The 25,759-nt window shown below is 35.2% G+C and overlaps 2 protein-coding genes and 1 gene segment (V, D, J or C); all 3 read left to right on the forward strand.

Moving 5' to 3' along the window:
- The window catches only part of LOC306863250 (SH3 and multiple ankyrin repeat domains protein 1-like), a gene marked incomplete at both ends in the record, with an annotated part of 41,276 nt that extends 38,259 nt beyond the window's left edge, over window positions 1-3,017 (forward strand). Inside the window, 2 exons of the mRNA XM_079406501.1 lie at window positions 918-2,000; window positions 2,936-3,017. Coding sequence (XP_079262627.1) covers window positions 918-2,000; window positions 2,936-3,017 — 1,165 coding nt within the window. The remainder of the gene's footprint in view (window positions 1-917; window positions 2,001-2,935) is intronic.
- The window catches only part of LOC306863410 (Ig kappa chain V-III region MOPC 63-like), a 773,265-nt gene that overhangs the window by 606,658 nt on the left and 140,848 nt on the right, over window positions 1-25,759 (forward strand).
- LOC306863406 (protein kinase C and casein kinase substrate in neurons protein 3-like) lies at window positions 5,539-21,669 on the forward strand. The gene is made up of 10 exons (XM_079406740.1): window positions 5,539-5,664; window positions 10,623-10,691; window positions 12,646-12,802; window positions 14,006-14,241; window positions 15,404-15,559; window positions 15,634-15,809; window positions 17,506-17,626; window positions 17,854-17,927; window positions 21,033-21,112; window positions 21,186-21,669. Exons 2-10 carry the CDS (start codon window positions 10,635-10,637, stop codon window positions 21,296-21,298), a joined length of 1,170 nt encoding a protein of 389 aa, XP_079262866.1. The 5' UTR covers window positions 5,539-5,664; window positions 10,623-10,634; the 3' UTR covers window positions 21,299-21,669.

Genomic DNA, 25,759 nt, shown 5'->3' on the forward strand with positions numbered 1-25,759 from the left:
TATCCAGTATATATAAAAAAACCCAGTAACATTTTTGTTTGAGGCTGACAACAGCCAGTGCTCGACACAGAGATCTGATCTGATCATCATCCAGTCTGTCTGGAGTAACACAAAGAAACAGAACAAACTGAGACACACTAAATCCAGAAGAACTGTGGCAACGTCTCCAAGATGCTTCAAAAACCTACCTACAAAACTATGCGCAAGTGTACCTAGGACAAAAGCTGTTAAACGCAAAGGATGGTCACACCAAATGTTGATTTGATTTAGTTAATAGAAGTTAATTGATGAATAATCTATTTATGACATTATTTTTGACAGCATCCTCACTTTACAGCATTTTTACAATTTTTAACAGTACTGTAGCTTTCTTGAAGCATCTTGGAGACCTTGCCACAGTTCTTCTGGATTTAGACTGTCTCAGTTTGTTCTGTTTCTTCATGTTACTCAGTCCATGTTACTCAGACTGGATGATGATCAGATCAGATCTCTGTGTCGAGCACTGGCTGCTGTCAGACAAAAATCTCACTGGATTATTACAATTAATGGCAAAATCAATGTTTAGAAATGTAAACTGATATTTCCTACTGACACACTACAGCAAAAGATAGAAATAACTGACTTCAAACTATTTTTAACTGGTGAAAACACTAGTGTTCTAATCATTTTAGCCACCGCTGTATATATATATACATGAATGATACCTCAAATCATAGCAACCCAAAAATCTTAAACCTCTTAATATTCTTTAACAAGCACATAGCAATCCCTGGCAAACACCTACAACACCTCAGCATTGTTGTGGCAAATATTTTCACTTTCAAATGCCTCTTATCTAGTTTTATTGCTATTTTTCTGATTTATATGGGCAGTACTGTTATTTTTCTGGTTTACACGCTTTCATTTACTCTTCACAGGTTTCCAGGCGATCCCTCCGGCTGTATGCCTCTCCTCCCTGCTTCTGTGCAGTCTCTCCAGCGCTCCTTCTCTCCAAACCTTCCCCCTAACTCTTTAACATCTAACTGTCCCTCTGTGGCTCTGAACCCTAACCTCGTACCTTCGTCTCCTCTTCCTGTAACGTCTCTAACCCCAGCCTTAACCCCGATCCCAGCTCCACCTCCACTCAAAGACTGGACGCCGTCTAATTCTCCTATTTCTTTTCCTCATGGGATTTTGTCCCCTCCGTCACTGCCCCATGCCCCCCTCTCTCCTCTTTCCCTAGCTCATGCACCACTCTCTCCTCCATCGGTACCTCATCCTCCCATTTCCCCGATATCTCTCTCTCACGCACCTCTGTCTCCTTCCTCTGTCTCTCATCTGCCGCTTTCTCCATCCTATTCCCCCTATCCCTTGTCTCCGAAGCATCGCTCTAAGTATCGCGGTAAAGCCTCAGAGTTTCAGTTCTCCGGACCAGAGCTACGCCGTTCTGAATCTCATTCCTACACCCAGCGTCGTCGCGCTCCCAGTCCCCTCATCTCCTGCTCGGACCACCCACAACCCGGACCTCCGCGTCCATCCTCTCTCCCTCTTTTTCCGTCTGCGCCGTTCTACGGCTCTCCGTACGACATACAGCCTCCTTTAACGCCCCCGTTGGGAGTCGCCCATCAATATTCAGAGCAGTTTTTCCCGCAAACTTCTCCTCTCTTTCCGCTCCCATCACCTGTAGCTCCCCCTAACCCCGTGCTGGTCTCCAGCTCTCTCTCTCCTACCAACTTCCTGTCTGGAGGCTCCTCCCCATCTTGTATGGGCTACCCGCCCTTAACTCCTCCTCCACCCAATCAGCCTTTTGTGTCTAAGCCCCTCCCCTACTGGAGCAAATATGATGTTGCTGATTGGCTGACTTACCTGAATCTTGCAGAGCACCGAGAGCGTTTTCTCGACAATGAGATTGATGGCTCCCATCTGCCGTCTCTGACAAAAGAGGACTTCCTGGATCTGGGCGTGAGTCGGGTCGGACATCGCATGAACATTGAGCGTGCGCTTAAGAGACTTGCAGACAGGTGAGATAGAAAGATAAGAAAAGGAGGGGAAATGAAGGGTAGATTTAGATGAACAAGCAAAAGAACATCAGAAAGCAAGGTGTGTGTGGGGGGGGGTGGGGGGTGATTAATTTTTTCAAACCGAAAAGAAGCCGTTTATATTAGTTTTCCTACAAATGGTCCACCATTTCATAAAAAATTTGCCCTGCATGGATAATTCTGCCTGCAGCCTTACTCAACAATAACTAAATATTTATCAAATTCAATTGATTTGATAACTAAATATCAAATCAGTTGAATTACCCTTGATGTTTTTGTATGCTTTAGATGATGTTTATTAAAAGAAGTTTAGTTAAGCAAGGAAGACTTCATTTGATCACAAAACCCATTTCTGCGACCTTCATGTATCCATATTTTATTTTGCACTGCCAGTCAGAGGTTTGGCCATATCTATAAATTCTTTATTATTAACCTTTTCCACAATTTAGAGTTATAGTAAACTATGAAAACTAAGAAATAATTCAAATCCAAACCAATTTCATGACACTGCTGAAGGTTTTCATGTCTACTCGTTTCTTGTGTACTAAAAACTAAACTTTATTTTTAGAAATGTAAAAAGTCATGAGTGGACCAAACCTTTGACTAGTAGTGTATATTATAACATAAACGGATTGAGTTGTGATTTTCATACTCCATTTACAAAAATCATCAAATCAATTGAATTACGTTCACATTACATATATTACATTCCTTTCATTAAACCTGGCATTTATTTGAACTTGCACAACTGACACGTGCCCTATAATTACATACTGCACACTTATGTAACTTTAATTGCTTTTTGAATGCCAAATTCTTCATCATAGCCTGTAGATTAGCAATATATCAAGCACAATGGTTTCTTACCTCATGCTCTGCCTCCTTTCTTTTTCTTTCCCCCCTTCCATGTTTTCTAGGCTCTCCTCTGCTTTCTCTGTCTCCACTGTTTCTTCTGAAGGGCAGAACGAACACATGAGAGATGAGGCGACTCAGAGCTAGAGGAGAGAGTTAGAGAGAACCAGTTAGAGGATAGAAAGAAAGAAAGAATGGGGTTAGATAAAAAGACAAAAACTTGGGATGAAAGGGAAATACTTCCACTGAAGGACAGAGGTGGGGAGGATTGCAATGGAGAAGCACTATGAAATACTCTAAACACTCTCGCAGAGTAAAAGTACTATCGCAGTCATCATGAGCAAATGTTTGTCGTCTTAGCAAACGTCTTCAGCCAATCAGAGACAGAGAGAATGTACTTCTTTCATTGTTTTTTGGGATGACGAGATCAAGAGGTGTAATGAACTTTAGTAATATGATATTATTATATTAATACAAATGAGGCTACTGTGCATATTTTAGCATCATGATGTGCAGGCTTTGATTCACCTGATAATATGATGATTAAAGTCAACATGAAACCAGAACGAACCCGTTTACTTTTTAAATACTAATTTTAGTGTGCGTTATTCCAAAGAAAACAAAAAATGCTTATCAAATGTAATTTTCCTTCATTTAAATTTTTAACCGCCAGTCATATAGACACTTTCCACCATCCAATCGAATTGCAATAGATTAAATCAAGTCCTGCCTTGCATTTTTATCATTGAATGTCCTTTTTTACCCAGATATGTTGGTTTATGAAAGTAAAATGGGTTGAAGACTGTTTTGTGTTGACTTTAAGCAGTAAAAAAGCCATCATAATGCCAATAATAACCATATAAGGATTAAGTATGTAAGTGTTTTAATACCGTAAGCAGAATCAGTCTTCCAAAGATCAGACCACAATGAAAGGACCCATCGTTTATATTGCTTAAGTGCGCTCTTGTTAACCTACACAAACACATACATGCACACAAACATGGACTGTGTGTGTGTATGTGTGTTTTGTTATGGCGGTGGTGGTTGTTTTATAGGAGTAAAGCATAACTCCATTTCATTTGAAAATATATTTAAGGAAATAGGAACAAAGGAAATATATATATATATGTATGTATGTATGTGTGAGTGTATGTATGGAAATGTATGCAGAATTAAAGTATATATATATATATATATATCTATATATATCAGATATTTCTATTGTTCTGTACAATAATTGATGAATATGATGATACATAAGCTCTGTTTAAGAGATTTGAATAAATTATTCTCTTGTTGAATTTATTCTCACCTCTTTTTGACCAAAATTGACAGAAATGATCACTGTAAATAGTTTACTTTTTCATAATTTTTGCAGCTTTTACAGCCCATTTTTGTTTCTTCATTTGCACAGAGAAATTTGCATTCCATCTCTTACTCACCAGTGGATCCTCTGGAGTGAATGGGTGCCGTCAGAATGAGTATAAACAGCTGATAAAAACATCACAATAATCCACACCACTCCGGTCCATCTGTTAACATCTTGAGAAGACAAAATCTGTGTGTTTGTAAGAAACAAATCCTTAAGATCCTTTCACAAATCATTAAGATGTTTTAACTTCAAACTGTTGCTTCCGGCTAAAATATGAGTTTATAGTCCATAATAACACTTCCTCCACTGAGAAAGTCTATCTCCTGTTGTCTCTCACATCAAAATCCAGCCACATATTTGTTTAGAATTATTTAGGACTGTTTTGGTTTGTAAACGGTGCTTGATCTGTGCAGTTTTCTCTCCTGATTCAGACAAGACCACTTTTCTCTGGAGTAAGCGATATTATGTATAATCAACTTGCATTTTAGCCAGAAGCAATGTCTTGATGGTTTAGTTTCTTACAAACATGCAGCTTTTGTCTTCTCCAGATGTTAACTGATGGACTGGAGTGGTGTGGATTATTGTGATGTTTTTATCAGCTGTTTGGACTCTCATTCTGACGGCACCCATTCACTGCAGAGCATCAACTGGTGAGCAAGTGAAGGATTGATACATTTCTCCAAATCTGTTCTGATGAAGAAACAAACTCATCTACATCTTGGATGACCACATTTTCAGGAAATTTTCCTTTTTGGCTGAACTATTCCTTTAATTGTATGCTTGAACATTGTTCCATGGAGGTAACAACCATGAGGGTGAGTAAATAATGACTTTTTCATTTTAGGATGAACTAGTCCTTACATTCCCATAGGCCACGATTGAGATCACATGACACCAGCCACTGTCCTGTTGCTGAGGGGATGAACTCTGATAATAAACAGTCATCAACATTTATGTTACTATACTAAGTTCAGTGCCTCAAACACCTCATATTCTTTGATTATAGAAATTGCATTATATTAATAGTATTAATAGTGTTTGATTTTGAACTTATGAACCTGCTCTGTGAACACACTGATACATACTAATTGCTTCACATGTTGGCAGTTTTTCGCTCTGAGCTGTGACTGGCAGAGAGCTGAAATAACTCTCACATTCTAAAACACTTAAATTTCACACCTGCCAACTCATTTACACTGAGGTGAGAGAGAATGTCTGTATGTCTCTGTGTGTGTTCGTGTGAGAGAGAGAGAGAGAGAGAGAGAAGGAAAACACACTTGCATGTACGTATGCAGCTCCGCAACAGCTGACTGACTGCACACACACCACAGCGACGTCAGACAGACATGGGAGAGAAGTGAGAGATACTGAAGGAGGGCAGAACAAGCCAAAGAACGGAAGAAAAAAGGCGTGGAGTGACAGGTCAGTTTGACTTTTCTTCTGCTATTCAGGTTGACTTAAGTTTCGGAATAGTTGACAAAAAAAAGTTTTTATAAATATATAAGTGCTGCAAAATCATTTTTATTTTTTAAACCACTTTTTGCACCCCACTTACACTAAATGGTTGTGCTGTGACACAATTTCTTTTTAAAGTACAAATAGTTAATTTATTCTCAGTTAATATGACACAATCTGCATGCATATTTTAAAATGGTTTTAGATGCATACATGCCAAGGACCCATATAGTATAAATAGTGTTACCCTGATTTATTGGATAGTGTGTGTGAATCAGTACAGCTTTCTAAACTAAGGAAATTAGCATTTAAAAAGTTAAATAAGTAACTTTGGGACGTGAAGTCACTTTGCTATATAAAAACAAATTGCTTTGAATATTTCTATAGTATATATTTAGCTCACACAGAAAGATTGATCAGTAGATCAGTGTTGAAATGCTTCCATTATGTTTTTGTACATTACTAAAAATTGATTGGTATTCACTACAGCAAAAATGCTATATTTTAAGGCTTTGAGTTTATTTTTTGTATTATTTTCTTCTGTATGTGTATACGTGTTTTGGTTACACTTTATTTTAAGGTGTCCCTGTTACAGTGTAATTCTACATTTAAGTACTGAGCAATATTAATAAACTACATGTACTTACTAAATGGTTAGAGTTAAGAATAGGGTTTGGCTTAGGGTTACTTGCATGTAAAATAAAGTTTTACCCATGTTTTTTCCCCCCTATGCAGTTTGTTCGTATTTGAGATTGTGGCTGTAAATGTTATATTTAATGTTCTGCAAAAAACAACAACTCTAGACTGATGTTTAAACTCTTATGAATGAGTATACATGCGAGTTTGCATTTGAAAACACGATATGCATCATGGTCAGAAATTAACCAGGACTTTTGGATATATTTGTGTGTGTATGTATAAATTTGGGGGCAAAAATTATGGCTCTCTAAAATATTTTATTCTTCTATTTATAGGTTTTGGTTTGGTAGTGATTTAACTGATTCGCTGTCAAAAAAAAATAAAAGATACGTCTTTGTAGCTTATTTACCCCTAAATGGTAAATATTAGGATCTTTAAGATAGGGTGAATTGCCCTAATGTGGGACATTTTTTGCACTTCAGACTTCTGTGACATATTGCGATGTGTAACCAAAACATTAAATCCACACCCAATACCATTTTAAAAAACCCAGGATGTGTCCTAATCAAATCAAAAGAGAAAATTCAGACAACCCATTCATAAGAGAAATTATAGACATATTAGTGCTCTTATTGCAAATCGTCTGAGAAAATCTGCAGCTTCCTAATGTGGGACAGTTGTTTCCAATGTAGGACACTGAAAAATCTATGATAAAAGACCAACAATCACATTGATACATGTAGAATAGTAAAATCTTATTTTATTTTAGATTCTCTCTTAAATCTTAGTTAATAATTCTCTTGGTTATGGATGGATGAAACATGGATAACTGAACATCATCAGACCGATAATACAATATTATCTAGTTCAGTTTACTTAACAACAAACACAGCTTCAACAAACTTTAATTCATAAACTTGCTGTTAACTCCAGTTGAAAACGTTTAATCGTAACCTGAACTGGCTAAATAAAATCAAACTGCAGAGGTTAACTTTGGACTCCTACAATTCTGGAAACAAGCAGTCCTTGCATGTCAAGACACCTTTATAGTCTATAACCCCATTGTTCTCTGCACAGCTTTTGTGGAACCATTTCGAACAGACTGGACAAGAAAGCCAGTCCTCTGTGACCTTGGGGTCCTTTATGTTACCGTACGAATGCTGGCAGATAGCACAAGCATCCTGGTTCACCTGTCTGGTGTTTGTAGTTTTTTGCTTTTTCCCCACATATACACACAAAAAAATCTGCATTAACAGTATTCTAATATTGCATTACAAGACTAAAACCATGTAAATAACCATGTTTGTCCCACAAACCATGCCCCACCACACATTTTTGGCTCATTGAAGTACTGTCCCACATTAAGCTGATCATGCTGTCCCGGATTTGGAAACCACATTTCCTAATGTGGGACACTACAAAATTTGATAAAAATATAAAATATATAGTTTATACACACAAAGTTACACTATTTTTTTGATGGACAAACATTTCATAAGCATATTAGGCTAAAAAGTAGCAGGATTGCTTTGTTTAAAATGTATTTAAATCCTTAATATCAAATTTGTTAAAACTCTATGTCACTAACCTTCGGATGGTCTTCACACAAGGTGCCTCCTGTTTGATGATTGCTCTACCCTCAAATATGATGGGACATTTGATAGGTCATGTGATTTTGATGTATTTATGGGTGACCTACAAACACTAGACCTTAGGTGTCCCACATTAGGGCAATTCACCCTACATATTAATACTTTTAAGCTTTTGTACCTTACAGTGCCACCCCAGTTACAGTACCTTTTATCTGAGAGTGTTTTGTGTAAGAATAACATATGCTCTCATAAATAGAAAATCACTTTCAGGGGGCAAATATCGGCCCTCAAAAAATGCATTTCTGACTCTATGATGTATTTTGCGTACATAGCGTGTGTTTTATGAAGTGTGTGTGTAAGACGACCCACCAGCTCGTGTTTATTTGGAGTCGCTCGGCTGCTGGATGGAATTCTGGGGTGTGGGTGAATTCTATTTCTGAGCCCGGATTCCAGTAGCATCACACGAACAGACACACACACTCATATAGACACACCCTTACAGTAGGCTCATAAACACGTGCATTCATATATCCAGATGCAGTAATGTCCATTCATGATTTAATTAGTTTGTGTGATTTTGCTTAGTTCCCGTGAGCATTATCACCATTAGTTTCTAGATTTCTGTCAGTGTTAATCATGTTAAATTGACAGCAAAGTTCAGAGATGTTTATCATCAGAACTGTCTATATCCAGTTGCGGTCCCTAGAGTGATTCACACGGACAGTTGCATGCTCTGGATTATGGCCAGAAACTCACCCTAGACCTTTTTATCAGCTGGACTTTTTTATGCATTTAGTCATGTTATGTGTAAATAGTCTTTAGCCCGTGCTGTATAGCAGTGACTCGCATTCTCTTATCATTTGAAATGACCTCACACATTTACCAGTCCATACATTTTTTTAATTGCAGTGATTTGTGGACCAGTTTTATAACCACTTACTCTGCAGACTCTTTAGGTATTTTTATCAAGCAAACTTCAGGATTTGTTGCTCTTGTCATTTACTATTTTGCATCCTGTTGCTGAGTGATTTTAGACACTAAACCACGGCAGGAGTAAATCCTCACCATTTTAGTCAGTGTTACCCTTGTGGAAAAATAAATGTTTAATTGTATTTAATGTGCACTTGTAGTGTACTTAAAATCTTAAATTTTTTGTTGACTATTTGTCATGCTTTAAAGAAGTACCTTTATTTTAATGTGTTGACTAACATACTGAAGCACAAGTACTTGATTATTGATTATTATTATCGCTGATATTACATTACTAAATTGCAACTTCATAACTACAAATACATGTGAATCCATTACATACAAGCTTCCATTACATTGATAGTGCTGTCAAATGATTAATCGCATCCAAAATAAAAGTTTTTGTTCACATAGTATATGTGTGTGTATTTTGTATATTTATTATGTACTGTATATATAAATACAAACCCATTAAATATATTTATATATATAATATAAATTGCATGAATATAAATATATACATGCTCTTAATCTCAGTTCCTTCCCTGTATAAAAGACACCTGGGTGCAAGAAATCTTGCTGATTGATAGGGGATGGATCAAATATTTATTTAACTCATTAAAATGCAAATCAATTTATAACTTTTTTTAAATGCGTTTTTCTGTATTTTTTTTTTTGTTGTTATTCTGTCTCTCACTGTTCAAATAAACCTACCATTAAAATTATAGACTGGTCATTTCTTTGTCAGTGGGCAAACGATTTTATTCGATTTTATTTACAAAATATTTTTTTTCGCCCACTGTAAATAATTTTTTTTATTTTGGATGTGATTAATCGTTTGACAGCACTAATTAACATATATTTTAGTTTACCATAAATGGCTGTCAGTACATTCTGCAGTACACTTATCCATATTTCAAACATAATATGTTATGAAATTACAAATAAAGATGCACTTATATCCTAATTAAGTGGGTCAAAAAACACTCTTAAATTCAACTAACGATAAGATATTTTCATAATCTGCAAATTACATGCAATTCAGTTTTTGAAAACAAAGTGACTTTGCACTCTTTTAAAGCAAGCTATTTTTGTAAGCACTCTTTTTTATAAGTATGCTAAAGTGTGCTTCATTTTTCACAGTGGTGTTTATCTGTGTATTGTTGGCTTTTGTTATATGGCATGAGGCCAAACAAAGAAAGCAGCAGGAGAAAGTAGCTTGTCAGGTGGAGTGTTTTCTTTTTCAAGAGCATCTGTACTTGTTAGTGCTGTTTGCCAAGTGTAGCATCACTACTACTATTGCTCATAGAGATTTGAACAAACGCTTTAAAACGGCAGCATGTAATTCATCCTGCAGTATGTCAAAACCAGAAGATGGAAACATCTGACCTGGGGAAACGCAAATGTGCAGAAGGTTCAAAAGCTTGTGAAACGCTGTAGGCGAGCGGCCGTCTGTTTGCCATGAAGCCTCTTGGAGGATTGTGGCAACAAATGAGCAAACAGAACCAGATGCCCCTGAATAAATGTCACCCGACGTGTTAAGACGGGTTCAGGGGGTACCAACAAAAAGTAGGGCAACAGCGCTCAAGGCTGGTGCAACAAGCAGAAACTGGGCTGGACCGACAACATCTATTGGCGCTCTGAGTAGTGCATTGCATTTATAGTCCATTACATGAAGCATGCTAAATGCCTCTTCACTTACATGTAATCATGTCTCTTTTGCAGTCAGCTGCAACCATGGCGAACCCTCCAACAGGCCCACCTGAGGATATCAACAAAATCAGCTTCTGGATGGTAAGAAAAACACTATTCCAAAGCCTAGTGAGCTGCCTTGCTGTCTGCTCCCTACACTGGCAGCATCCCAGCTGAGACAAACCTCAAAAAATGACTGATTTGGAACACACTGCTGCAGAAAAATAGCGATATAGACTTGATCCACAGGTTTCATAATTCTCAGGATATCCAGATAACAAATGAATTACTACTTAATAATTAATTACAAGTTATACAACTACTATACGATAGGTAACACTTTATTTTAAGGTGTCTTTGTTACATGTTAAATGTACTTACTATTATAATAACAATTAATTATACATAATTACATGGAAGTAACCCTAAGACAAACCCTATCCGGATAGTAAGTACATGTAGTTAATTAATATTACAGAGTAATTAAATGCATAATCACACCTTAATATAAAGTGTAACCTAAGTATATATAGATAATAGAGATGCATAGATACTAGATTTCTCAGCCGATACGATAGCCGATTATTCAGAATAATATCTGCCGATACCGATAGTTTAGTTTTCCTGAAGAAAAAAATCTCTCCCAACTAATGCGATAAACTATATGGAAAGCAGTCTCATTTGGTATATAATATTAGAGGTTAAAATGAACAACAGAAAAATTGTCTTCCTGACAGATTTATTCAAACACACATAAATATTGACAGTAAATAAGCTCCCTCTAGTGTTTTGTATATCTAATGAGTTGAGGTAAAATGTAATGTTAAGTGATGTACTGACCACAAGCTGTTATATTTGATGCCTTCCTTTCAATTGAAACTTGAAATATATATATTATATTATATATAGTGCATCCAACATTATCTGCATAGATACCATATACTCATGTAAAGCAATATATATTACATAGCAAATCTTGTGTGAACTGTATTATTGCACAGCTCTGTATATGAAGTTACATTTATATTATATCCAACTTTAGCTGCATACAACAGTATACTTGCATAAAGCCATACTGTATGTACTATATAGCAAATTTAATCTGCTTCATTTTTTTTAAATAACAAAATGTAACTATATTATTGCCCAGCTCTTTATATAATGTTGGATATATTAGTATGTCCATCTTTATGCACAAACAGTATACTCACATAAAGTGATATTTACTATATAACAAACCTCAACTGTTGATTACTTGTATCGTCGCAGAATGTAACTATATTATCACATTGCTTTAATGTTAATAAATGCAACTATAAGGCATAAAGATATTAGGATATACATCATGATTTTGTGTAAACCTGCTTTGAAACAATGTGTATTTTTAAAGAGTGCTATACAAATTAATTTGAGTTGACAATTGATTCCAGTACAGTTTTGATGTTGCTAAGATAACAATGCAGCACTCTAATATCTGTAAATACACACAGATATCAGAGCAAGTTATTATATTATTTATTATATTTCTCTATTTTTGTCCTCTGTTTTGGATTTGTCCTATGCATTCTAGTCTGAACGTCTCCATGAAGGATACATGAGATGCTTTCTTAAACTATCTCAGATAGTATCCTTTGCTCTTTAATTTTAGGAACAATGTAAAATGCTGCTTTTGGAAGACACTCACTAGGCATTGAAACAGGCAGTTCATATTCAGTGATATTATTGATTTAAATGCATTGGCGCTGTCAGATGAGAACTAAACTGAACTGTATAATGACACTATCTTTGCAAAATTAACACTATTGAACTGAATTGAAACAACTCAAAGACATGATTGTCTTCTGCAGAGCTCATTTACAACTGAAATGGAATTATTCTCACAATTGATGAATTTTACAATATTAACACTGTTCTTTTTTCGTTTATTGCTGTGAAGCTGCTTTGAAAAAATCTGTATTGTATAAAGCACTGGATGAAAAACCTTGGAAGCAAGCAAAAATACTACACATAGATCATAGAAAAATAAAATCAGTTCCCTTCTGTTCTCGTCTCTTAGCCAGGAAATTACATGCGGACAGTACAGAGGACACCAGAGTCATACCAGGCTTCTAAAGACATCATCGCATGTATGAAGGATCGGGCTCATGTGGAGCGGCAGTACGCCCGTCAGCTGACCGAATGGAGCAACAAGTGGAAAGCTATCACCGAGACTCGTGAGTGTCGAGAACATATCGTCAGCTACATTAAACTGCAGGGTGTTGTGTTAAATGATGGGGCTTTATCACTGAGTAGCTCCGCCCACAGTTCAATCTCATTGGTCCAAAATCCTGCTCCACATAGCATTTTCAGAAGCATTAGATTATGGAAACCTGTTTCCACAAACAATGAAAAAGGTAATTGTGACTTGTTATCCCTCGATTCTGGCATTTTTGCATGGAATTGCAAATTTATATCGCTAAACATATGCTGACAATTGCGAGAAAAGTCAGAATTGTGAGCTAATATCCCACAATTCTGACTTTATAACTTGCAATTGCGACTTAATACCAGAAAAAAAGTCAGAATTGTTAGATGTAAAGTCGCAATAGCGAAAAAAAAAGAAAAAACACATTTGCCTTTTTTAAAATGTTTTATTCAGTGTTGGAAACGGGTTTTCATCTAACATCCATTGAAAGTTGCATAATATTTGAGCAAACTTCTGTTATCTTATTTAGGAATTTCTGTGAGTATTATCTTTGTATCTTTGTCAAATAATCTGCACAATTATTATAGGTAAAAAGGCCAAAAGTATTTAGCTATTTATCTACATTTGGTTAGTCCAAAGATTTTGGGTTATTTTTCAAGACTAGTGGAAAAAACATCCAACATACACAAGTCTTGATTTTATTGCAACAGCTTTATTGATTACAGTCTTATTAATTTTATAACTATATATATATATATATATATATTAATTTTACTAAGTTTGCACAATTCGATTGATTTTGTAAATCATTTTTATTCCTGAAAGAATGATAGTAAAAATAAAGTATTTTTTTCTAGTTTTTGACAGCATTTTCTGATTAATGTTGAAAAGGCAAATGCAAAATTAGTTTTCTGTAAAAAATATTTTACTGTAATATGAAAAAATGAAACAAGATCTTTGCTTTTTTCTGGCTTTCTCTAATGTTCAGATTTATGTTCTGGAAATATATGCATTTAATTAGACAATGCTTCACAGTGAGATCATTTGCTTTAATCTGTTATCATCTACCCCTTATTTTGCTTGTGGCTTTTATGCAAAGTTGCTTTTTTACATGCAACTAAAATTTGCTGGCCGTCAAGTTCTACTGCACTTGTGCTCAGTGTAATGTCATTGAATAAAAGTGTTTGTAAGTGAGCTGATTTTCACTGCTGCGTGTGTTTGTTTCTCTCAGGGCCGCTGTACGGGTCTCTCTTGCGGGCCTGGCAGTGCTTTTTCTCGTCCACCGAGCGTCTGTCTGCCCTTCACACGTCAGTCTCCCAGTCTCTGGTTTCTGAAGATGGAGAACGCATTCACTCGTGGCAGAAGGAGACGTTCCCGCGCAAAATGTTCTGCGGATTCAGAGAGTCACACGACCTTGCGACAGCTTTCTCTCGTGCTCAGAAGCCCTGGGAGAAACGGTTAAAGAAGGTGATAGTAAAATATATGCTGAGTCTGATCAGCTGTGTTAGTCAACCGAACTGTTTCACTCCCACTGTTTCAAAATCCACGCAATATATCAGTGTATTCAGGCAAGGTAAAACCACTACTCAGTTCTGAGATTTTACATGACTTCTCTCAGACTAATGGAAAGAAAACATCCAAAATAAAACTTTAAATGTACAGTATGCGACTTGTGAGAAATGCTGTTGAAAGTGGTTTGGACCAAGCACCAAAACACACTTCTAGCCAATCAGCATTAAGGGGCGTGGTCACTCAGGATGGGGAGGTGCCTGTTGTATAGCATGTTTATGAACTTGGGGGTGGAGCTATCAAGATGGGGTGTGATCCTTTTAGCTAGAGGTGTGTTTGTTTTTGTCATTTCAAATATCAAGTAATCGCTTACTGCAGAAATTTTCATTTTACACGTTATCTGTCTGCATCTGTAGATTTCAGTTTACAATGCATATATTTAAATTATGTTTTCTTGATTTATTTCCAGCCAGAAATCTTTAAGTATCTATATTTTTGCTTGTAACATTTGATTTATATTTTATTTATTACATTTTATGTAACATTTTATTTCTAAAAGCATGGTACAAATATGTGTTTTTGTCTGGTTATTGACAGTATTTTCAGATTTTTGGAGTGATACAAAATAGATCCTCCAAAATCCCCACTATAAAACCCTTAACTCTGATATGTCAACAAAAATTAGAATTAGAAAAATTAGAATTTTCAATCTGGTTTAATACAATGTATCTGTTCTGGAAATGTATTCATGCATATGTAATTAGATAATCATATATACATATATATATATATATATATATATATATATATATATATATATAGACACACACACACACTGTAAAAGTTCAAAAAAAATTATTTCTACTTCAAAATTTTAATTAAATGTGTTATTTTTAGTAATTTTGAAATTTACTAGTGGTTTCTCATTGAAAATAGTTTCCACATTTTTTCAGTGTATACATAACATAATATATAATATTCTAATACTTCAATGAGAAACGTATAGAAAGAAGATGAAATAGTATCTCCAGTGCATAACATTCAGTAACATAACTAAGAGCTGAATGGAATATGAAAAGCACCACATGACACTAATAATAAATCTTTGTGTCTCCATTAGCTGGAAAAGGCTCGTGCGGCATATCATAAGTCATGTCAGAAAGAGCAGAGCGCTCAGGAAAAAGAGAATCAAGCCAAACACAATGCCAAGCTGAGTGAGAGCAAACTGTCCAAGATCCAGCAGGCCAGAGAGAAAGCCACACAGGAGCGCAGCAAGGTCAGTCAGAGATCGGACGCCATAAACAAACACCACTTACTGCTGTGACTTAATGAATGTGTGTGTTTTTGCAGGCACGTGATCATTATGAGAAGGTTCTAGAGGATGTCACTGGCTTCGCACCGCGATACATGGAGGAAATGGAGTCTGTGTTCGACCAATCACAGGAGGAGGAGAGGAAGAGGATCAGCTTCCTGAAGCAGGCCTTCCTGTCCATTCACAGACACCTTGACATTACCAACAACGAGAGGTTTTAAACTCCAACAAGCATTTTGTTCAAATATTAAGGGTGTAAATTGGATGGTTCATCACAATATGATACGATTCCGATTCGTATAATAGACCCAGCGATACAATATTTTGGCTGCTATGGGCTCAGTGCTAAAAGTCTTTTCTACATATAATCAAATTACAATCAATAGCAGAAAATAAATACAATAGAACAAAGACACAAGTTCCATAAACATTGCTTTTCAGGTTTTTCATCTCAGTCTAAAAGAAATTTTCAGGTATGCTACAGAAATGTAATAATCAAATGTAAAATAACTGCATAGTCTTCACTGTATAAAATACATTTTTGATGTTACAAAGGTTATTCAGTCAGGAGCAGTGAGCACTTGTATTTTTCTTTGACAGCATTAGATTTATTATTAGTTTGCTTTCACTTTAAGAATGAAAGCACATATTTAAAATACTGATATATATGTGTTTTCTTTCTCAACTGTTTATGTTAAGACATATGTGCATTTTGCTGTAATTTTGTCTGTATTTATTCATCCATGCACAAAAAAACAGAAGAGAGCTCAATTGAGTATTCGCGCAGTGTAGACACGGCTGTGTGTGTGCATGCGCTTCAGATGCGTGCACAGAAAGAGCGCTCGACTCTTCCGCAAACAATCCCAAGCTTCTTTTATGCTCACCTTGTGCCTTCGGGCAGTCCTTTATTCGAGTCCTGATACGCGAGTTTGAACGAGAATGCACGCGTTGGCGGTAATGCATAGATGGCCATTACGTGAAAATGTGGACAGTGCCAAAATAAAGGTGCCTATTTATACTACAGATATTGATATTTTACACGTGGCATCGATGCATCGTGTCATCAGACATCATATCGATCCATTTCGATGAATCGTTACACCCCAAATATGAAATATTATGTTAGCTGCCTTATAAAGGCCATGTTGACCATTAAAACAATTACACTTCTGACATTAACATTTCACACATTTTGAAGGAAAACAAACAAGACATTTGACAGTGTTGTTGGTTTCAGCAATTTCAGTTGCAGTTGATGATTTGTGTACATGGGTTATTATATTTAAAACTATTTTGTCATAGAAACATTTCTTATTTTTGTTAAGTTTAACTTGAAGTAATAAAATAACTAAAACTAATAAATAACAATGCATAAATACATACAGACAAATGACAAAAACACAATAAAAGTACTAAAATAAAATTTTATTGAAAATATAAAATATAAAAATAAAAGACATGAGAATCAAATTATTACATTTGACATTTCAAAATATTCAAAATATACCAAAAACAAGTAATATTTCAGTGATAATAAATTAAAATGTTCATGATCACTGGTTGTTTTTTTTTATCTTAGAGCTGAGAATCGAATTATTTATATTTGACATTTCAGCTTTATAAATTGGTGTTTTCCATAAACCCTGCAGGATATTTTTGACAGACAGAATTTTCCAAATGCATAAGTTAATAATATGAAAACACTGATTGTCTCACATAGTGCATCAAGCCGGACTTCCACAACCTTTTCCTTTTCAGGCAAACAGCGACATGCAAAGATGCAAGTTTGTTGGATAAACATAACTTAAGGAAATCAAGTTTGTAGTATTATACCTATAGTACTGAAAAGTTCCATTAGCTGCAGTGATGCTTCCTGTCATGTGTTTTTATGCATATTGTGTGTGTTTCAGTATTAAAGTAGTGTACAGTGATCTGCATCACACACTCATGTCCATCAATGAGCCCGATGATCTCCGCTGGTGGAAGAACAACCATGGGCCGGGCATGCCGACGGACTGGCCCAAACTAGAGGTGTGTGTCATCACATGCATTCAGATATTATGAGCAGAACTATCTTATTATCTGTCCTGATTTATGTTTGTGCCATGAACAGTAGTGATTTAGTGTCTCATGACTCTCTGAGCTTTAAATTAACTACACAACCCATTTGATAATATTTTCTTACTGCTATTCATTGCCTTTGCATTTTAATCTTGTAATCTCGTCTCTGTGTGTTTTTGTGTGTGCGTGTTTGGCAGGAATGGAACCCACCGATTAAAAAGCAGAAACCAGGAAAGAAACCAAAAATGCACAGAGGAACTGAGGAGAAAGCGTAAGCTCATCACATACACAAACATGCAATAGTGTCTATACGTGTATTTTTAACCTCGCAATTTTCAACTATGAAGAGACACCTATATATCTTCCAGACTAGGGGAAAGAAAACATCCAAAATATATAAAAAACAAGTGTTTATTTTATTAGACATTTTCTATTTGCGTCTATAGATTCCAATTAAAGTACATACTGTATATTTAAAGACCTTTTCATAAAATTAATCATAAATCTCCACTTCAACAAATGTTAATTGTTAATATGTTAAAATATGAGTTTTGTTCATTCTCCTGGTTTATATAACATGTTATTCCTAAAAACAGGATGCAAATTCATTTATTTCTGGCTGTTGGTAATAATTTCCAAGTTATGGAGTGATAAATACAGATATTCTGAATCCCTCTGTTAACAAAAAACAAAAACGAATTTTTAACCTGGCCTAATCCAATGTTCAGATTCTTGTTCTGAAAATACATGCAAGTTTGTGCATATTTAATTATATAATGCCTATTTTCTATATTTAAACATTGCATTTCAGAAAACTTGTAATACGAATGAATTGCACATTAGTTAAAAGGTCTGTCTTATTCACCTGTAATGTTCTGCCTTAACTGAGACATTTTGCATGCAAAGTGCTCTATTAAAATGTCAAAAGTAATATTAATTAAATCAAGTTAATTAGAAAAGAATTAGAATGAATCACATTAGGAAATGAAATGTACAAGTATCGAGCAGCAGCTCAATTAGAGCGGCGAGTCTCTTTGGGTTTGGTCTCGGCTGAGCTGAGCTGATTGAGGCTGGATGAGGGCTGATTGTGAGCTGCAGTCACAGAGGTGAAGTGTGTCCCGTCTGTGGCGCGTGATGCAGACCTTCATTTCCACTCTGATGAATGACCTGGAGGTGATTTCATCTGGACTAGTCAGTTTGATCAGCCTTGAAGAGATGTTTTTCTACAAAATGCATTAAAAATGCAAAATGACAATATTTGTTTCTGGCATGATATCAGGATGGCGGCACTGAATTAAACATGAGGTCATGTGATAACAATGTAGCGTGCTACTGTTTAAAATTATTATTGCATAATGCATACTAATTTTAAAAAATAGTAGGCAATATACATTGCATGTTGGCGCAGTATGAGGTCTGTGAATATTGCATTATTTATTTTTTTTAATAAGCAATGCCTTTGATATTTGGCAACACTTTACAATAAGCTCTCATTAGTAATACATTTGTTACACTGTGTATTAAGTCCATGTAAGCTCAGGTCCATTAAATATATTAACACATACAACTTATATTAATAAAAAAAAAATATTATATTATGTTATATTATTATATTATACATTGTATGTGAAATAATCCACTCTTTTTTTTTTTTTGGACTGACAAAAATTCTGATCACAGTCTTCTTCAGATTTAGCCACCTCTAAATTTCATGTAGAAAAAAAAAATGAAACTACCTTTAGCTTTACATATAATATGTTTTATATGCATGCATTGCTTGTATGCGCTTTATATGGATGCTATGTACATACATAATATATGTTGAAATTAACAGTAAGATTAATAATTTATTTACTTATTCAGCACTGAAAAATGGTAACTTGAAAAAGTCAAAAGTATCATTTCACATAACTGAATTTACCTAAATAAATGTATACCAATAAAACTCTTTTTTGATGGGTTAAATCAAATTAAATCAGGTAAGGTAAATTTGTACGTTACATTAATCTTTTGATTTTCAAACCTCTGTAGTTTTTGTATTTTATTTTGTCCTGTATTTTAAATCTGGGTGCTTTTGTGTTTTTTCCTCCAAGGTTATGTGTTGTTTCACTTCTTAATGAGTTTTGTAGTCCGTTCCTCAGAGATGCATGTATAAAACATGTTTCCTCTGCTGTGTTTGGCTCTAGGGCCGCTGTGTTCATTGTGATTTCTGACCATCTTTAGCACTTGAAGGCCCAAAGTTGCTTTAGTCGTCTTCCTCCAGTGTTTTAGGTTGCGCTCCAGCTGCGATCTCTTCCAGTGTTTTGCTGTTGTCTGATGTGGTTTGAGGACTGTAACTGCTTTAGGCTCGATGGACTCCCTTAAAACAGCTTCTCTGATGCAGACACTTGGTTTTGGAGGGCAGCCAGACCTGGACAGATTGACATTTGTGAATGTCGCCTTTTTTTATGATTATGTAAGTTGTGCTTCAAGGTACAGTCAATGCCAGTGGCTGTAAGTCGTGTTTAGTGAGTTAAATGAACACTTTTGAGGAAGAGCTAATCAGTGATTGTTAACCTGTTAGCCTTCACCAGAGCGACCTCGCACTGAACGATCTTTGTTTGCATGTGTCATTGTTTTCTAATAGAATAAATGAAACGGGACAAAGTTAATCTTGACAAACTATATATCATTCTGAGGGTCTAAGCCTCCAATTTACTAGGTTACACCAATCATGGGTTTCATGAAACATTCCAAGAACATTTGCAGGTCATTCAAATATTTCCATAATAAAATGAGCCTGTTTTAGAACCCCCCCCCCCCCCCCCCCCCCCCCCAAGTTTTCATGACAAACACATCTTCCACAAAAATTCTTATTACTCTCATTTATTTATTTACAAATTATGTCTATTAATGCATTTGTATATTTGACTTTTTTAGTTATATAAATTGCATATTTTTTATATTAAATTATAGTTTTATTAAATTACTTTGTTTAATAGCTTTAGTTTAAAAACATTTAAAATTTTAGTTTTTAAACATTCTCTTTAACTGAAATAAAATATAAATATTATATGGAAAACGAAATTAAAAATGTAGGCTTGCCAACTAACTAAAATAAATACTAAAATACTAAAACTAATAAAAAAAATAAAGCTATATAGAAATATAAAAATACTAATATATATATATATATATATATATTTATATAAACAATAAAAATTACAAAAGCACATAATAAAATGATTAAAACAAACTAAAATTATAATGAAAAAATAAAAAAGATAATTTAAAATATTAATAAATACTAACATTATATAAATAATACTAAAATACAGCCTGTTTTTGGATGCATCAGGATTTGAGCAGAAGATTTGTCTGTGATGTTGTGGTGCAGGGTCATGATCGGAGGAGTGCGTGTTCGAGCGCTGTATAACTACACCGGAGAGGAGCCTGATGAACTCTCATTCAAATCAGGTGATCTTCTGCAGTTAAACTGTAACTCTGAGTGTGGAGCGGTGGAGGTAACAGGTGTGGGTCTGTCTCACAGGTGAAGAGTTCCTCAAGGTGGAGGAGGAGGACGATCAGGGCTGGTGCTGGGGAGTGAAGGAGGGCGGAGTCGAGGGGTTTTATCCGGCCAATTACGTGCTGCCTGTCAAATGATGACCGCTAAGGCACAACAATGCTTATTTACAGTTATGGAAAACATACGATGGCCATAAAAAACAACATAAATGTGAATGTCATCGCATTAGAAATCGCTAAGAGCTAAGTTTTTCACTTTTCTTTGACTTTTTCAGCAATACCTATTGTTTTATCATTTAAAACCAGCTTTTTTTTGCTTAAAGTGTGTTTGTGTTTAATTTCTGTGCATTTAAGTGATACTTAATTTGATATTTTATCTAATGCAATGACATTCATCTGTTTAAAGTGTTCAAATACTCTCGGTGCACCATATCTTTAGTAAAAACAGCAACATCCAGTGTTTCTACAGACCAAAATGAAAATAAATAATCAACGCTTTTTCACGAATCAAACCTTTACCTCTTTATTTAATAATATACGATGTCATTCATTTTAATTAACACATTTTTTTCTTCCTATGCTTTTGGAAAACTTCCAAGAAAGCCAGAGACCAGCAAATGATTCAAGCAGTCAAGAAATGCCCTCTTTGTAATTTATATATTGCTTAATGAGGGGTTGTACAAAAACCAGTAGGAGCTTGTTAGAAAGATTACGGGGCACTGGAGAAACAGCCTCCATTATCATCAGAGCCAAATCCATATTAGATTTCACCTGGACTAACCTTTCTGTGCACTGACCACTTGATTATCAGCTAACACACAACACCGCAACATCCAGGACCGAACCGGCAAGGGAGGAATTTTAACAGGTATCCGGATAAACAAGGAGGAACAGGTGCGTAACTATGGCAACCAGTCATTAATCCTGGAATGACAGGGACCTCTGGTGGTGGATCCAAAATCACATCGCTCAGTCCGTTTTAATGCTGTTTTCTAGTCAAGAGAGAAAACTCAAGAGCTCATCTGTTTTAATATATGCATGAATGTTTTTTTTATATATATATTTTGTGCATTTGAAGTATTATAAATGCTGTTCAGTTACACTAATGTTTATTTGACCACAATACAATAAAAACAGTAATATTCAGAAATATTATTACACTTCAAAAAAACTGTTTCGTATTTGAATATATTTTAAAATTCAATTTATTCCTGGGATGCAAAACTGAATTTTTCAGCATCATTACTCCAGTCTTCAGTGTCACATGATCCTTCAGAAATCATTCCAGAAATCTTTAGAATCATTATAAATGTCTTTACTCTCACTTTTAATCAATTTAATGCATCCTTGCTGAATAAAAGTATTATTTTCTTCCAAAAATAATTTGGAATATTAAAAAAACTTTTAAATATTAGTGTTTAGAAATTTTCGTTCATGAAGATGCTAATTTATTTGGGTAGTTGACAAATAAAAATTGGACTCTGTCCTATGGTGTGACAGCAAAAATGTAGAAAAAAAAAACTTAACATACAAATAACATGAGAAAAATGTATCTTCATTCTTAGAGTTACTAATAGCATGAGAGAGGTTTATCTTCAATGCTATTTTTTTTTTTTTTTTTTTTTTTACATTTTTCCATAACACCATAGGACACACGTCAACGACCCATTTATACTTTTTACTTGTATATAAATAAATTATTAAATATGTAAGCACTAACTTAAAAAAAAATCCACAATTCTGTAGCATCATTAGTTCACTAACAGACTTTAATTGCAAATGTTGTGTAGCAGCATAAAGTCCAAAGCCATTTAATCACATCTGGCTAATAAACTGGCTAATATTTTGTCTGTAGTCACGTGCACTTGTTTCGATTATGTTTCTGGCTTTATATTACCGTGTAAAAGTTCATAATCTGACTGGTAGTAGAGTTATTAAACAGGTTTTCATTCAGATGTGCATTAGCATCTAGCTAAAATAATTTCTGACAATTATGCGTTACTTGTTCTGTTAAATTTCTTTAAACAAGTTTATTTCTGGTTTCAAATAGTTCTAAAGAAATTAGATTTGAAGATTAGATTTAAATTAGAAATTAGATTAACTACTTTCGACATAGGCTACTATGATTTAGGATACATTCTAATCTTGCATTTTGGACATGAAAGTGAAATCATTTAACTACAGTTTTACTACTAATACCATGGTTAAACTATGGTTATCTTAGCAAGACCATGGTGCGGTTGCCATGGTTTAACTGGAAACCATGTTTTTTTTTTATATAGTAAAACCATGGTTAATTTCCGTAAGGGAACAAAAAAACTGGTTTGTATTCAGCTCTGACATCATTTTTCACAACAGTAATTTGTGCAAAAATGGTTTGTGCGGAACAAATTCTTGAGATTATAATGGTTGATATCAGTGTCAAGCTAAGCTAACATGTCCATATGTAGCAGGCCATCGCATCAGTATTAGTAACAGAAGCACATCGCGTTTAGCTGAGGCAGATACAGAGAACTCATTCACAACACACAAACACAGTCCTCCACATTAACGCGCACACATACATACATGAGAACCCACATCAGCAGCCTCAGAGAGAAGAAAACGCACACAATAGGCCTCAAGATATTGACGCACAAATGCAAAATTAAGTGAGGATCACATCCGTGCAGCCCTGACATTGAAAACAGAAAGCCACCGCATAACAGATGCGTTTAAGACGTCAACAAAACTGATGACACAGCTCAAGTTTGGCCTTAAACGAGAGGGAGTGATATAGACGGCGCGGAACGGGGGAGTCGTTTATTGTTTGTTTGTTTATATTTGTGTGTGCGCGTCTGTGGATTTTGTACGGAACGAGTGAGGTGAGGGAAGGCAGAATATCCACTGCACCACTGTGTGACTGGATTCTTAATGGGAGGGGGATGGAGAGAGAGAAAGAGAGAGAGAGGTAGATGGCTTATCATTAAGTCATAATACATACTGGAGGACACAAGTGTGTGGGACGCAGACAGAGTTCAACACAGAAGCAGAGGAGAGATCAAACAGGGCCAGTAATATGATCTAACTACCACAAGCATGTTCAACATGAAGGCCAAACACCATCACGACAGCTAGATCTGTTCAAGATGGCCTGCTTATTCATGTATTACTTTACTGAGAGAATCAGCATTACTAGCAGACATCAGACTTTAGTAGGGACAGCAAAGATACCACCACCACCAAAAAAAAAAAAAAAACGAACTGTGGTGCATCTAAAAATAAACTGGTGCTTGAAACCGAGCTTGCATAGCTAAATATCAGCGTTAATGTATTTGTGCATGTTTTTAGACCTGCCTATGTGAATTCAGATGATGCATTTTGCATTCCTGGTAATGTTTGAAAAAGAACTTTAATTAATAACTTGAACAAATATTGTGCACTCTTATGATGTTTAAAGATACAGATTCACTCAAAAATTAAAATTGAATGAAAATGTACTCACCCACAGGCCATTCAAGATGTAGATTAGTTTGTTTCTTCATCAGGTTTGTAGAAATGTGTCTCTGCATCAGTGTCTTAGCAATGGATGCTCTGCAGTGAATGGGTGCCGTCAGAATGAGAGCTGATAAAAACATCACAATAATCCACACCACTCCAGTCCATCAGTTAACCTCTGGAGAAGACAAAAGCTGCATGTTTGTAAGAAACAAATCCATTAGTATCCATTAGTTCTCTTCTGGCTAAAATATGGGTCTGTAATCCATAATAACACTTCAACCATTAAGTCCACCCTCTGTTGTCCTCTCATGTCAAAATCCACAATGTATTTGTTTAGAACTGTTTTGGATTGATCTGTGCAGATTTCTCTCCTGATTCAGATTACATGCCTTTTTCACTGGAGAAAGAAGTATTATGGATAGAGGACTTGTATTTTAGCCCGAAGCAATGGTTTAAATTTAAAACATCGTAATGATGGGGTTGTTTCTTACAAACAATTAATAGAATAGAGTGGTGTGGATTACTTGTGATGTTTTTATCAGCTGTTTGGACTCTCATTCTGACGGCACCCATTCACTGCAGAGGATCCATTGGTGAGCAAATGAAGGAATGCTACATTTCTCCAAATCTGATGAAGAAACAATCTCATCTACATCTCAGATGGCCTGACTATTCATGTGGCATGTTTAGAAATATATAAGATATGCATTTAGGATTTTTTAAATATATGTTTTCAAAGAAAATGACCAGTCGGGACCTTCACGGACCACTGATTGAAAACCCTGGAGCTGAACTTTGAACAAACAAATGAAATGACTTACTGCATCATTGTTGTCATCTCTGGCAAACATTTAGTGTGAGTTGTCTATTACAAACACATAGATATCAACATCTAATGATGACAATTAACAAATATAAATGTTGTTTATATGTAGCTCAAGTTACAAAACTAGCAATTTAAACATCATTTAGATAAGTGCTTTTCAAAGGGTTGATCGTTATGGGACCTAATTTTGTGGATGAAATGAATTTGTATTTCATGTCTAAAAGATATGTAAACTAAATATTCATCCCATGAAAGCGATATTTATTTTGCCCTGTCTGAATCACAATGTAATT

Source organism: Barbus barbus (assembly GCF_936440315.1).
Source record: "Barbus barbus genome assembly, chromosome: 44".
NCBI classification, from domain to species: domain Eukaryota; kingdom Metazoa; phylum Chordata; class Actinopteri; order Cypriniformes; family Cyprinidae; genus Barbus; species Barbus barbus.